Source organism: Phalacrocorax carbo, chromosome 6, assembly GCF_963921805.1.
Source record: "Phalacrocorax carbo chromosome 6, bPhaCar2.1, whole genome shotgun sequence".
Classification (NCBI taxonomy): domain Eukaryota; kingdom Metazoa; phylum Chordata; class Aves; order Suliformes; family Phalacrocoracidae; genus Phalacrocorax; species Phalacrocorax carbo.
The window spans coordinates 35,385,672-35,400,195 of NC_087518.1; the positions used below are offsets into that span (position 1 = coordinate 35,385,672).

The 14,524-nt window shown below is 47.2% G+C and overlaps 1 protein-coding gene across 10 annotated transcripts in view; it reads left to right on the forward strand.

Moving 5' to 3' along the window:
* Window positions 1-14,524, forward strand: part of PACS2 (phosphofurin acidic cluster sorting protein 2) — an 89,182-nt gene that overhangs the window by 65,461 nt on the left and 9,197 nt on the right. For all 10 annotated transcript variants that reach the window (XM_064454686.1, XM_064454692.1, XM_064454694.1 and 7 more), the window contains 3 exons: window positions 6,463-6,505; window positions 10,213-10,255; window positions 11,495-11,630. In XM_064454686.1, the coding sequence (XP_064310756.1) occupies window positions 6,463-6,505; window positions 10,213-10,255; window positions 11,495-11,630 (222 nt within the window). The remainder of the gene's footprint in view (window positions 1-6,462; window positions 6,506-10,212; window positions 10,256-11,494; window positions 11,631-14,524) is intronic.

Sequence of the window (14,524 nt, forward strand, 5' to 3'; positions counted from 1 at the left end):
GATGCATTGTTTCTGAGTCATGGGAGAATAAGAGACTCCAGCTCTCATCCCAATAATTTCTGAGAGCAGGACAAGCACTCGGCTCACATGACTCTTCTTGATTAGGGACTAGCAATCTCCTATGAGGCATGGATGATGTTATTGTTAATTACTACCCTTCCCGTGTTATATCTGGTCTTTCATTTTTAGTCCCTTAACATCCCTCATTGGTGCCTCCTTTACATAAGAACTGGGAGGGATTGAAGGTGTAGGTAGAGTCACTTTTTTCCCCTCTTTTTGGAAAAGCTCATTGTATATTACTTTTCCATTCCTGTGCCTGCTCTACATTAATTTGCAAAAATGATTAGTAAAATTTAGCCCATTCTTTATGCCCTCCTTGGGAAAATATTTCTAGACTGACTAGTCCATTAAAAAGAGTGCGCACTCTTCATGTGTTTGTGAACTTCTGTAATGTTAACCTGATAAAGGTGAAGTTTGGATAGCCACAGGGTACTCGAAGCTCTTAGCTTCTATCTTTTATTTTGTTTTTGGTGTGAAGACTTACTTTAGTTTCCAATAAGGAGTTCAGACACCCCTACTGCAGTGTGAACCCCTTCTGATGGCTGCCTTGTTCTTTCTCTGCACCCTTCGGTTGCTGGGTTCTCTACTGCTCTCCACTGCCTTCTCCATTCTGTTACAGGTTCATTTTTGCCATTAACACACATTCAATCATTTTGAGTGTCTAATGTGCCCAGAAAGGCTAATGTGGTACTTTGCTGAAAAACATCTGAAACATACTGCAGCCACACACGCGCTTAGCCCTTCCAGCAGTGTGCATGACTGCTTTACTGAGCTGGTCTGATCTATTTGGATTTTAGACCCTTTGGACTTGGTGTTGCCATGCCTGAAGCTGTTTATAGATTTAAATCAGGCTCAAACCCTGCAGAAAGTTACTTGGAAGAGAGATTGCTGAGACTTTTAGTCAGACTCGTGGCATAGCCTGCAGTCTCTTAGCATCTCTGTTAAAATAACTTGTCCTTTCAGCTAAGTACCCCATGAGCAAACTGGAGGGTGAGTTAGAGGAACAAGCTCTCCCATGGAGTGATGGGCAGTTATCTCCCCCTGTGGCTTTCTTTAGAAATGCAGCTCTCTGTTATTGGCAGCAACTTAGGGAAGGTATTGTGAAAATCCACGCAGAAATTGTCTTTCAATTAGCACTATCTGAATGAATGCATCACTTTGTAAGTATAATAACATATTTATCTCTTTCTTTGGTTGCTTTCTGAAAAGGAAAAAGAGCTTTCATTTTGATTTTACCATAAGGTATCAGTTCCTTTTAGGTTCCCCCTCTCATATCCTATCTCTTTTCCCCCATGAACTGGTCTTTTGTGCCTTGTTTAACAGTTCGTGCAGGTCTGGGATGCACAGTTTGTGCTTTAGGTTAAATTACGCTTGCTGCTTTGAAACTATGGCATCTGCTGGCAGAACACATTGTTGGAAATGACTGCTCTGCCTTTGGGACACACATATGGGTTGCCAGGATGTAGGTTGAATGGGAATGAAGGGGGGGTTATTGAGAAGAGTAGCTTTGAGCAGTAAAACATGGAGAAGGTAGGGTTTTTTCTTCCCTTCTTCCTAGCCATCAGAGGATACAGTGTTAGCTCTGAAAGGATCAGGGCTGAACAAAGGCTTTTCACTTCCCATCTGTTGGAACTGGAGTGCTATAGGTGGCACCCAGTGGCTCGGGGTGGGGTTCAGCTGTGCAGTGTCTGAGTGCATACCAACAAATCTTCTCCCTGTCATCAAAAAATTGAGGACTAGTCTTTTACTGGCCAGCTATCCCAAACATGGGACTTCTCTGAGCTTAAGAGGAGACATATGTATGCTAGAAGTGGAGCTATGCTCTCTGAGCTGCCTCCGAGACCCCCTTGCTCTGCAAGGTCACCTGCTTCAAATCATATAATTATTGGACATTGCTTATTTTGTCCTCAGTTCACAAAGTTACTGCAACTCTCTGTCCCTCAAGGCCAGAGGTGAATGGCTTCTCCAAAGCCAGCTTTCAAGGAGTGGTCTGTGTAGAAACAGCAGTGCTACCTAAAAATTCATTGCAAGACAAATCTCCCAGTATCCTAGCATTTGCTCTGTTAAACAAGCCTGAGTAGTCCAAGGAAAGCCAATCTAGTCTTTAGGATGTAGCTGTATGTCATGAGCTGCTTTATAACTTTATTTCCAGCTACCCCTATTTTGACTTACCTCCGCTCTCCTTCCTGTCCCCTTGTTCTGTTTGTCATGGCAAAAGGTTGGCGCATGAACTGCCTGTGATGGACTGCAATGGCGCAAAAGCTTTGTCCCGTTCCTTTGGAGCATCTGCTGATCTTACCTGAAATCAGGGGGGCTGGCAATGAGGAAGGGGTTCAGGAAGGAAATGAATTGCCGTTTCAAGTCCTCTGTGTTACACTGGGTGACGTGACTGTGAGCACTGGGAGAATTACTGGTTACTGAATTGTCGAGAAACACTGCAGTCTAGGGAACATCTGGGGAGCTGAGACCAGGGTGGCAGAGGTGGGCCTCTCGCTAGGAGGGATGTGTCATCAACATTGATATCCTTCTGCATTGCTTTCTTGAATAAAACCCTGTGATATTTGAGATCTGAGACTCGACACACAGTTGTTCCCAGTGTAGCTGGATGCTGATCAGTTCTGTGAACCTGGGCTGGTGTCACCCACTGTAATTCAGTGTTCAGCACAGCTCATGCCATGTGGCTTCTGGATAGCCCTTGCACGAATCTGGGGAGCAGCTTGGCTGTTGGAAACAAAAGCATTGCTTGCTTGTCAGGGTGAGGGCTGGGTCATTTCGCACCTAGTTACACATGTACCAAAAACTCTTCACTCTTGTGTGTTGTAGAGCATTTCCTCAGCTCTTGCTCCCTGGAGCACAAGTGCCTTGGGTGGAGGGTTCCTGGGCAGTAGGTAACACTATGTTCTGCCTGGTGCGTGTCTCTGAGGCTCTGCAGGGCAGTAGCTAGGCAAAGTCTAGGTAATTTCTGAGTGCTGCTTCTAAAACACACCCTGCAGTGGTTGCTGGACGTGAACACAGCTGGTGAAGATGGACCCGGTCCCTCCTCTGGCTCAACAATGCCCATGTTATCTGGCTGGTTACTGAATGAACCTCCTGGTTCATTCATCCTGGCAACTGGTGGAAATGTAACAGGAGTTTACTTGTGCCCCTTGCTAGGCAGAGCAGTGCAGCAGAGAGTCAAGGCTCAAGAAATGCTGGATGTCCTGTTGAGTATGTTCAGCCTGCAGTAGCAACATGAAGGGTGCTGAATGGGAGTTTCATGGGGAAGCAGAGAGGCAACTCATCTGATGTGTCATGGGGACCTGGAGCTGCTTCGTCCCTTTTTTGTGTTTGACCACTGGAGACTTGGTGGAACAGGGACAGTGTTGGCCAGCAGACAGCTACAGTTGTCCAGTGGAGAGGACAGACGCTTCATACCAAAGATGAACCTTAGAGCTGCTGGGAGTGCCTGGCCTGAAATGGCTTAGAGGCCTGCTAGTCCTTTGGTGATAAAAGTCCCCTCTTTCCTATTGCCCCCTTGCAGGACTTGCCTGGAATAAAGGTAGTACCTGAGACCCTCCTGCTAGGAAATCAGAGGTGTTTGACTTCATTTGAATACATTTTGGGTTGCTTAAGTTTTAAATGAAATCTTACTAAAAGGCTAAGTATTTTGCCCCAGAAGTGAGAGAGATTATTCCTTCCCTTTGTCAGGTGGGTGACTTCTGATGATGTGGCTTCTCCTTCCTAAGAATCCTGAAACACACAAATCTGGCTGTATGTCTCTGTTCAAACTGAATTAATTTCTTGGGGTAGGGAGGGAGCCTGCAAGTCCAATTTTGGACAGTTTACCTTTGAAGGACTGATTGCAGGATTTTGCCCAAGCAAAAATAGTAATTAGACAACTTCCCATTCCAGATAAAGATTTTATTTTTAGCCTCTCTACATAGGTCTGTTTTTTGTTTTCCTCCAGAATTTGGGTGTGTCATGTGTGTCCCCCCCCGAGTTAGAGGTGAAGTATCAATAACACTGTTAGTCACAAACCAGGGTCAGGTCTGGCTTTAAATTATAGCTGAGACACTAGGGCCTTCAGAAGCCCTATAGGTAAAACCAATACCTTGGGCATAGCTATGGGGGTAAAACCTCTGCAGCCTGGGAACCTGCACAGCCTAGGTAATAAGGAGGAGTTGCCTTTCCAGGGACAGGATATTTTAGTTGCAGGGCTGTGGTAGGAGGAATAGAAGAGACCGCTACCAAGGTGAAAGGATTCTGGATTAAAATTTTGGGATCCTGAAGGACAAGAATCAGGAGAGAGCATGAAAGAGGAAGTGGAGAACAAGCATGGCCATCTCATCTTTCCTTTCTTCTACACGAAGAGCATCTGTTTTGTTAAGCTGCATTTTCAGAGGCACATGTGCAGGATCAGAGTTCCCAAGAGGACATGTGAAAGGACTAAACTAGCCAGGCTGAAATGCAGCTGGATTGATTCAAGAACAGTATGTGCATCATTGTGAGTCATGATAAATGGTGACTGAAGCAAATGATTTATTTCAGAATTGCTCTTGAGCTGCTCTCAGTGGGAGTCTGAGATCCCAGCAGGAACAAGAATGAGTTTTCTGCTGGAATTGAGCACGGTTTGTTTTCTGAGAGCTTGGAGCAAAGCCATCCTGTAGCTGAGAGATGACTAGGTAACTATTGTGCTTCACCTGGTTAGCGGGACTCGCTTCTGCCTGCTTCTCAGCCCATGGTGCTGAAGAAATGGGAAGAAAGCTGAGTCTCTGTTCTGTGCTTCTCCCAATGGTCTGTGGGTTTCTCGTTTCCCTTTGCAAAACTGGAGCTGGAAATGTCATGCTCCTAGGAGATTTATTTGCTGAGGGGCCCAAAGCTGTGTTTGGAAAGATGTGACCTTTCTGGCTTCCAACACAGAATTAAGGACTCCGTCATTTTGTCATGTGGTTTGGGGAAAGAATGAAGGTGCAGTGCATGGGGTTGTGAGGTACGAAGGGAGCGAAGCCCCTAGTTTTGCCTTAGAGATGAGTAAGCAGAGCTGAGGGAAAGCGAGAGGCTACTTGCAAAAGCACACTCTGCTTTGGCCCAAGAGGGAGCTCTGGCTGGGCCACGTTCACTGCAGTTCTATGCCATTCTTTCCATAGGGCTTAGACGAAACTGTCCAGCCTGTGCTAATCACACAGTGGTTGGCAGCCTTTGTGCATTTGGTGCATTTCCAATCTGTGCTGGAAGCAGCACAGAAATACCTGCTTTCCTGAAGTATTTGTGCAGCACCCAGCAATATTCTGGATGAAGGAGATGCTGGATGGCTTTTCTCTGAACGTTGCAGTGCTCTGAGCACTGAGGGATGAGAAAATCTTGGTGTTTGTCTGCATCCTACCTGTTCCCTGTGCTTGGCCACTGAGAAACATTGTGTGTCTTGCCTGTGCAGTCACTTCCACTACTGAACTGTAATTCCTCCGAACACATGATGTGCTCCTGCAGTCCTCTCCTCACCCTGTGGGTCTATCTTTATCTGTTGCCCTTGAAGGGAGCAGTGGCTCTGCAGGCCCTCCCAGCCTGCCTTCCTCCTTGCTCGGGTCTTCCCCCTCTTGCCTTTGTTGAGTCTCTCCCTAATTCCTGCTGGGTTTGGCTGTGGCCTTTGTTGCTGGCCCTTCTCCACCCTCTGGCTTCTGAATCCTTGCCAGGGCCAGAGCAGGAGGGGCTGATGCCTTCCTGCTTTCAAAATGTGTAAAGTGTCTTCGGCTGTTTCTGGGACGTGGTGTGCGTTTTGTTCGGTTTGATTTAGCTGTTGCTGTTCTCAAGTTGGTGTCCTGATCTACCCGGTGTGCTCTGGTGCCCGACCTCTCTAGTGTGCCTGTCTAAGGGACTGCAAGCTCCCAGTGGCAGGCAACACGTATCTGTGTGCGTGAGTGTGTGTGTACGTACTTGCTAGTGCTATACAAATAACCACGTGTCACGGCTTGTAACCCCGTGGCAGGCTAACTGCTTTAGCGGTGCTGCGATATGCAAGGTATGGCACATGACTCCAAAGGTGGGACGCGTGAAGGCCATGTGTGCAGAGCGCTTCAGGGACTAGTAAGTAATGCACAGTTCTCCGTGTTGTTGTGGCACAGATCCATTTCCTTGCAGTAGGAGGTCGTGTGTCTGTAATGACTGCCATGCCATTAAAGCATGTTTCTCTGTCAAGCGTGAGGGAGGGAAGAAGAGACCTTTCCCCTGAGAGATATGCCGTAAGCTGCGTGCTCTTCCCCACCCATGCAGATTCTTAGTGTGCTGGCAGGGGGCCTTGAGAGGAGACATTGGACTGGCGCTTGCATACTGTCCGTCCCTGCTGCATGCTTGAATGCAACATATAAAGTGAGTATTGTGTTCGGTATGGAAGCAAGCTGTTAACAAGTCTTTTCTCTTTGCCTTTAGCCCTGATGAAGAGTCTTCGCAGAAGTTCATTCCCTTTGTTGGGGTGAGTGCTATCTTAGTTATGCTGCCTCAAGCCAGTTAGAATGTGTCTACAGGTGTTAATCCAAACTTACCTGTTTTCTGGGGTAGAGTAGGAGCACTGGGTTCTGTAAGGCAGAACATCAACATGAGCATCTGATGGTTGATTGCAACTGCCTGGTACGTAAGCAAACCTCTAAGATCCCTCAGTAAACTACAGGGTGTATTTTAGTTTCCAGGCAGCTGGCTCTGGGCAGCTTTGCGCTGCATGCCTGCCAACACTGAAGCAGGCACCATAGCCTTGCTCTTGCCTTGCTCATTCGATACAGAAAGGAAAGTGTGATGCTGAAGTGCTCTGACCCATGGCTGCCTTTGCTGCAGACCAAAGCACCTAGTTGGTGGAGAATTGCTGCTGGGCCATGTGCAGAGGAAGGTGGTGTGTCCCTGGAAACCTGATCTCGGGGTTGGTGTGCCCAGCATTGCCCTGGGTGATTGATTTGGCCAAATTTGCTATTCCAGTGTCAGTCCTCTGTGTGCTTGTCATGAACAGTCTCCAGTCCTCTTAATATCCCATCCATTCCTGGAAAGTGGAGAGTACATCCCACCAGGGAGATAATTTATACTACTAAGTCTGTGGCAGTAGCTATTTAATGCATTTGATTATGTGAATATGTATTTGGGATAGTAGTCCCTGGCTTTTCCTCCTGTCTTTATCTTTAAATGTTCCCAGCTCAGGTGGCCAAGTGCAGGGTATCTAGGCAGGGGTGTGTTTGTGCTTCTGTCGGTGTATTTCATGTACTGTGTGCTTTGCCTTTTCTAGCTTCCCTCCTCTTATTTCATCATGCTCTTCAATTCATTACGTTTTAGGTATAAAGTCATTGACCTGCAGCCAAAAGGATATCCCCCGACTGCTCTTCAGCTACTGGATGCCTCTTCACTGTTTTTACTACTCTTCTGTAGCTTCTTTTTCTTACGTGCTGGCTGTCTTGTTCTGCCTTCTCTGTGCTAAGCTCACTTGTGTGCATTCCCGTTTCTATCCCTGTTAGTGCTTTGGAGCTAATCTGAAATCCCAAGGCATTTAAAGAGCTTAGTCTCTCTTGCCCTCAGGCTGACCCCGCTTTCACTCTGGTGTCTCTTTGGAGTGAGAGTCTCTCTCTGCAGTTTCATGAGATGACAATCTACTTTTGTTCGTTGAAGGAAAGATGTCTTCTGCAAAAGCAGAGAGACACATCTTCCCAATTTATTCCCTGTTGATGAGCTTTGCTCTGATCTTGTCCCTCCCATGAACTGCGATTGCTGGTGAAGAACTGTTGTTATGAAACAGCTGTTTCCTTTCCCAATAACATGAAAAGCCCAGAAGGGCTTGGAAGCTCCTGGACTTGTCTCACTATAGCTGCTAGGCTCTGCAAAGCTTTTCTTTGGGGCTGATTTACTTCAGTGCTATGTGCAAGCAAATGGGGCTTAGAGTGCTTGTCCAGTTGCTCTAAAACAATCGTTGTCCTGACATTAGCAATGTGTTTCCAGTCTGAATTTGACTGAAAGTGGGAAGAGTGAACAGGTCTATGTGCATAAACACTGCCAACCCCCAAAGACACTTGCCTTGAAAGCACAGACTGACTTCCTATGTTGGCTGATGGTCAGATCAATGCTTATTCTTGCTTCTGAAGTATTCCTGACACAGTAATTCCCTATGAGACACATCTGAAGATACTCTGAAAGGCCAGTTGCAGGTGTCTCACAAAGTCTGAGGCTAAACACGAACACCGAAGCTCTTTCCCTCATCTGCAGCCTGCTTGGAGCTGTTGGCCAAAGAAGAGAGGGAGCCAGCAATATTTGGGTTTGCGACTCCTAATGTTGGCTGGACTCTTGGCTTTTAGGGTGCAAAAACTGATGTCCTACAGCTGGGCTGTGCAGTCTTTAACCCAGAAGCAATCAGAGCAGTGCTGAGCTGCTCAGCCAGGCTCTGAAGTGGTGGGAGCGGAGCCTCACAGAGCCGGTTGGGTGGTGAGGCTGCATGGTTGTGCACCTGCGTTGTGCAGACAACCAGTTGCCAGGAGAATTAATAGACTGCACCGGCTTCCTGAAGGGAAGCTGGCTGCTGCAGCATTCCTGGATGGAGGCAGTGTTAGGACTGCAGTCTCAAGCACCTCCCTGAGGGAAGGGAAAGTGTTTAACTTTGTCTTCCCTCCATTTGTCTGCACTCGAGCATCTTCAGTCAGCCAGCAAGACGGAAAAGGCCAGAAAAGATTTCCCATCTGGCTTGCAGATCAAGGTGGCTATAGGCAGTTTTCTGTGTCGCTTGTTCTTCCTCTAACTCTTCTGCCTCACCTCCTCTTGCTCACAGACAGTTACAGTCTGTGAAACATCCTCTTGATGTTTAACACATACAGCACAAATGGCTGCTGGACTCCAGAGGCTGATCTGTTGCTCTTTGGATGGGGACTGGCCAAACTGAGCTGCAGCCTCCTCCTCCTAAGCCAGTGTCCCCTCAGGTTGCCTCTGCATACACTGCTGAGCTCCTGATGGCTTCTCCAAGACTGGAGCTAACAGAGAATCCACCAGAGAGCCTGACAGCTCTCCAAGATCTAGTGTTGAACATACAGCCCAGACTTGGAATTGTGCAAAGTTTTTTGCTTCTAACGATTAGGTCCTTTTTCTTAATCCCGTAGCACAGAAATTTGCTCCATAGAGATGTGGTCTAGACATGGTCATGTCTGAACTTAAGTCTTCTGTTTTCAACCTAAATAGATTGAGTGACATCATTTCTCATTCTAAAGCACAGTTTATTGACTTGAGATCCCTTTGCAGTTCTTTCCCATTTGTCAGCATTTATATAGGGTCCACATTAGCCCTGGATACAAGTTTCTTAAGGACCTTAAGAAGGGCTTTTCCTCGGCAGTTTTGAGAGTGCTGATCCCTGCCCACCTCAGCAGATTACTTCTACAGAAGGTCCCTGCTTTATATCACCAAGGGTCATTTTATCTTTGTAGGCGTAGTGTGTTCTTGGGAGCTTGTGTTTGTAGCATTCTCTGTTCCACAAATTATTGCCAGTGGCATTTATCATTAACCTAAATGTACTAGCTCGTGGTTAGCCCTAGCAGAACACATTTGTATCCTTATTACAGTGTGACTGGGATCATTCTGACCTGTCCATGTGGTGGTTTATCTACGTCTGTGCCCAGAGGCTTTGTTAGGAGCTTTATCTTCTTTGCTGGCCACTTCGCTTGTTTGGACACTAGAGAACTCTGATCAGAAACTGTTGCTTTTGCGGTTTCCTAACAAACCCCAACTGTGCTGCACCCTAGAAGTAGCTGCACTTGTGCGGTAGAAGCAATATGTTTGTAATTAGCAGGTGTATCAAAGCAATGCTAGAAGGATATTTATGTTCCTTTCTCCTCCCTGCTGTATTCCCACAGGTGTCACAGACAGGCACTGTAGTTACCATAGGTTGGGGCTGACAATGGGCTGTTCAGAGCTGTGCAGGCCTGTAACAGCTCCGTAGGTCTGTGCTGTATTTGTGTAGGTCAGGGAAGGGTCATGAGCTGGTAGTGCTTGGCTGGACACTGCTGGGACCTGCCTGGATCTTAGAAGACTCTACTTTTTAACATACTTTAACATTACTCTGACTGCAAGGGCAGTGCTAAGGGGGCTGTAGAGATGAGCTTAGTTTGGGGGTTTCCCAAGTTCAGGGGACTCCTCTTTCATAGAGCTCTTCTGTTTTGCCCCCTCTAGGTGGTAAAGGTTGGAATAGTGGAACAATCTTCTGCAACATCAGGTAACAAGCATCTTGTGTGTGCTTTGTGTGTCATACACGTAGTGGGAGCCTGACTTCACAGGCTGGACAAACTTGTCCATTGCTGATGTCTTGGGGTTTTGTAAGGTGGAATTGGATTTTAGTAGCTCCCAATTCTGCTGCCTTGACTTCCGGCAGAAGGAGAGGCCTCTCTCTTAAAAAAGGCCCTTTTTCATGTTCCTTTACAAGGAGCTTCAGGCCAGCTGAAATTCCCACACCCTCATCCAGGGAAGCTCCACTCATATATGTGCAAACATGCATTTTTCTTATGTGTGTTCTCAGTGGGGTGGATTCACCGCTGTGGTTATATGAGGTTCCTGCTCCAAACCAGGGAGGCAGTTCATCAGAAGTTCAGGCCTGTCTCCCTACTCTGGGTTCAATTGCCTAATAAAATCTATCTCAAACATGTGCCTAACACTGGGAACTCTAGGATAGGCAACCAGTTTGCCAGTCTGACAACAAATTTAGATCCAGTTTTTGTAATGGGGGAACGCAAAGCTGATTTATGCAACACTGCCTGCTTAGACACATGGACGTGGGGTAGTGCTATTTTATCAATGTGAACTTGTTTTCTCCTCCTTCTTGCACACTACTTGTCAGGAATATTTTTCCCCCATCTGTTGGGATTGTGTCATATATTGCTTCACTATTAAACCCAGATTCCTGTGGCCTGGGATACATGTAGGTTTGTGTGTGGATGCAGCCCTCGCTGCATCCTTGACCTTGTGGTCATTCCTTGCTTCCACAGTGCTCCCACCATCCTAAGGGCCAGCATGAAGGGAATGATGCCTTCGTTGTGGATGGTGGAAGTAGAGGGAATGGGGAGATCCCTATGATCAGCCATGGGGTACTGAATTCTCCAAGAGTCTTGGAGTGGTGAAGCCCTGCAGTGGTTGTGGGCGGAGATTGCCCAGCAGAGATCGATGGGCTCTCTGGTTGTTCAGGAAGCTCAAAATCAGCTGGGAGCAAACCCTAGGAAAGCAGATGCCAGGTGGGGAGCCCAGAGGAGTGTCAATGTCTATGCCTGCCTCTTACCCAAACATAGAAAGTCCTGTGGTTTGTATGGAGGCGGTCAGATCTGATGGGCTAGCCGATCTCTGAATTGAGTCTGAATAAAACCTGTGCAGCCAGAGAATGGGTAAAGAGACTGAGCTATCCCAGCATGCATGTGCTGGGCTGTGAGACGAACCCAGACAAAGAGTTTGACTTCTTTTCTGCAAGGTGACTCTGATGATGCAGCTCCCTCAAGCTCCAGTGTCCTATCTTCTACCCCACCTTCTGTGTCTCCTGCTGTGAAAGAAGCCTCCCCCACACCACCTTCCTCACCGTCTGTCACAGGCAGCTTCTCGTCCTCAAGGTAAAGCATGTTTTGTCTACTTACAGCTCCCTTGGCTGTCTTACCTGACATACACGTGAGAGGGGAAAACTGCTAAAGGAAAACGCATAGCTCTGCTTCCTCCCTCCCTAGCAAACACTTGAAGCTGTCACCTTTCCCCTTCACCTCTTTTGCCTCTGGAGTGACTGTCCTTGCTGACCAACAAGAAGCTAGGGAGGGTAGAGGGGATCTTGCACCTGTTGGGAAGGCTGTACTTCTGAAGGGCAGACACATTTGAACTAAAACGGGCGGCCTTGTTTCTGATAGTCTGGCAGAAACCCTGATTCTGAGGAGCTTCTTTGGGAAGGTTTGTGTACTCCATCTGCTGGTATTTTCCCTTTGAGGCTGGGTTCTCTTGGGGAGATACATAGCCAAACAAAATACTGATCCTAATGCATGTGGGTGCTGGCCTAATCTCTCACGATTCTTATGTTTTTAAGGACCAAGCGGTGTAAGGTCAGAGTGACTCTGTGGAAGGAGAAGGCTTTTCCTCTGTGAGGGGAGAGCTGACAGTTGTAATGTGGCATAGTGGAGCTGCAGTTCCCATTCATGCATGAGCCTGAAAGCGTATCAGAACAGCAAGGAGACAGCACCTGTAAGCAACATGAAGCTCTGGCTTAGCTGAAATTTTCAGGTGTGAAGGGAGGAAACTCCTAGAAAACTGCCAGTAAAGAATTGCCCTGGCCAGGACTTGCATTTTGTTGCTGCACAAAATGTTAGTGTAGCTGTCTAGCACTTTGTGTGTAGTTCTGGTACCCAGAAGCACATCGTGAAGTTAAAGGTTCAAAGGAGTTAGCAAGATCAAGGGGAGAGAACAGCAGCCTTGTGAGGTGAGACTAGAAGCACTTGGACTCTGCAGTTTGGGGGAGGAGGAGAAAGAGGGAGGCCACTCAAGTTTTGCAAAATCACAGTGGTGGTGGGTTTGTTGAATATTGAACTGTCATTCACCAAACCTGTGGTACAAGACCTAAGGGCACACAGTGACCCTGGCAAGAGGTCAGTTAAAAGAGAGAAAGGAAGGGACTTCTGCACACAGCAGGAAGGGCATATTGGATCCACATCTGCCTCTGCTACTTCTGTGGCAGCAGGATCAGCAGATCAAAGAGGGGCTAGGCAAATTCATGGACAGCAAATCCATTAAGGGATACTACAAAGGTTTCAGGGATGTCCCCTCTAACATCCCTAATCCTGTGATTGTCAGACTGGAGAAGACCAAGAGAATGCTCTGCAGTTAGAGACTGGGCTCACCTCTCCCTAAGTAGCATCTCCTATTGTCCCTGTTGGAGACAAAATGTGGACCTTTCCTGCCCACCCCAGAGAGTCCTGTGGGGACCTTTAACCTCTGACTTCTTAAACTGGCTTGAGAGTACCATTTTAACATGAGGAAATGGAAATGTGGAAGTCCCAGTTTAGCAGGTACCCAGCAACTGAAAGGTGTTAGTGTCCGTTAGACTGTGCAGGAGGCCCAGTTCCCCAGGTCCCTCCTGTTGGCCCCCTGTGGTTTGGTGGCAGGATGGTTCTGTCTGTCCCAGGCTGGTCCCAGCAGCCACTGGCTGGCAGTGCAGAGAGATGGGGGCTGCTCAGGCTCAGGAGAGCAGTGCTGACTTCTCATGTGTGAGCTCCAAGTGGGCTTTCCAAAGGTGGAAGTGCTTTGGTAACCTGTACCCCCAAGGGTGTAGGCTATTAAAGTTGTGAGCTGTGATGTTTCTGAAGTTGGCACCCTGGCTCTACAAATTTGGTACTTTTTGGTTTCATGCTGTGTGGTAGAATTGTTGAGAAATGAGGAAGTTTAGATTCAACATTGTTCCATCTCCACTGATCAGTATGTGACAGCACAGGGAGGGAGGGTGATCCAGACTTGAAAGATTGTCACATGTTTAACCGGGAATGGAACGGAAAATCCTACCTGGGCATAGCGAATATTAGGATGCTTTGTCTTTACAATTGAGATAAGAAATGTGATGCAAAAGAGCCTTAAAATTCAAAGATGCATCTCCAAAACATCATCCTTAAAGAATCTTACTTCTGAAATTGCCCTGAGAACCCAAAACCTGGTGATCAAAGATGAACTCTGCTTTGCTGTCTGGCTTTCAGCTGAATAAATGGCAAAAAAAGGGAAATGTTTTGCTGAGGGGACCTTAATGATGAGCCATCCTTATTTTACCTTGAGAGTTTCTTATTGGACTGTGTAGAGGGATGTATATTTCACTCAAGATCCAGATTCATCTTCCCTAACAAATGCCATTTCTCGAGCAGGGGTCACAGACTGGTAAGTAAATTAAGTTAGTTTTTTGTCTAGTACTTGCATATTATTCAACACTCTTGTCATTGTGTAGGAAGAAGTATAGGTTTCCAGCTGTAGGTCTGCTGAACAATAAATCCCTGCTCCACACAGGGTTGGCTAGCAAGAGACAGGGGCAGGGACAGGCAAGGGGTGGAATTTCCCTGGTTGCTCATCTTCCCTTTTCTGGCTCAAGAAAGGCTGGCAGTGTGTTTTGGTGATGCACGTCTGTTACCACGCGATGCGCAGGAATTTTCAACAGCAGATCATGTCCTGAAATCTACTGTTGTTTAGCAAACATAACAGGCCTGACAGAGTATTTTTCTAGGACAGGAATTCCCCAGCCCACAGCAGGGCTGGATTGCCCAGTGCCAACTCCATTGCAGAGACCTGGGTAGAGCAGAGATTCTGTGTGACCTTGTGGAACATCTGGACAGGAAGGAAAGCAGCTGCTGGCAGGAAGAGCTCAAGGATGCGGAAGTTTGAAGTGGTCAGGGAGGCTGGGAACTCAGCGCCTAATGTTCAGGGACCCACCAGCTCTTTGTTCACCCCAGTTCAGAGATGATTTTGGCAGTTCTGTGCCTGGACAGAGTCA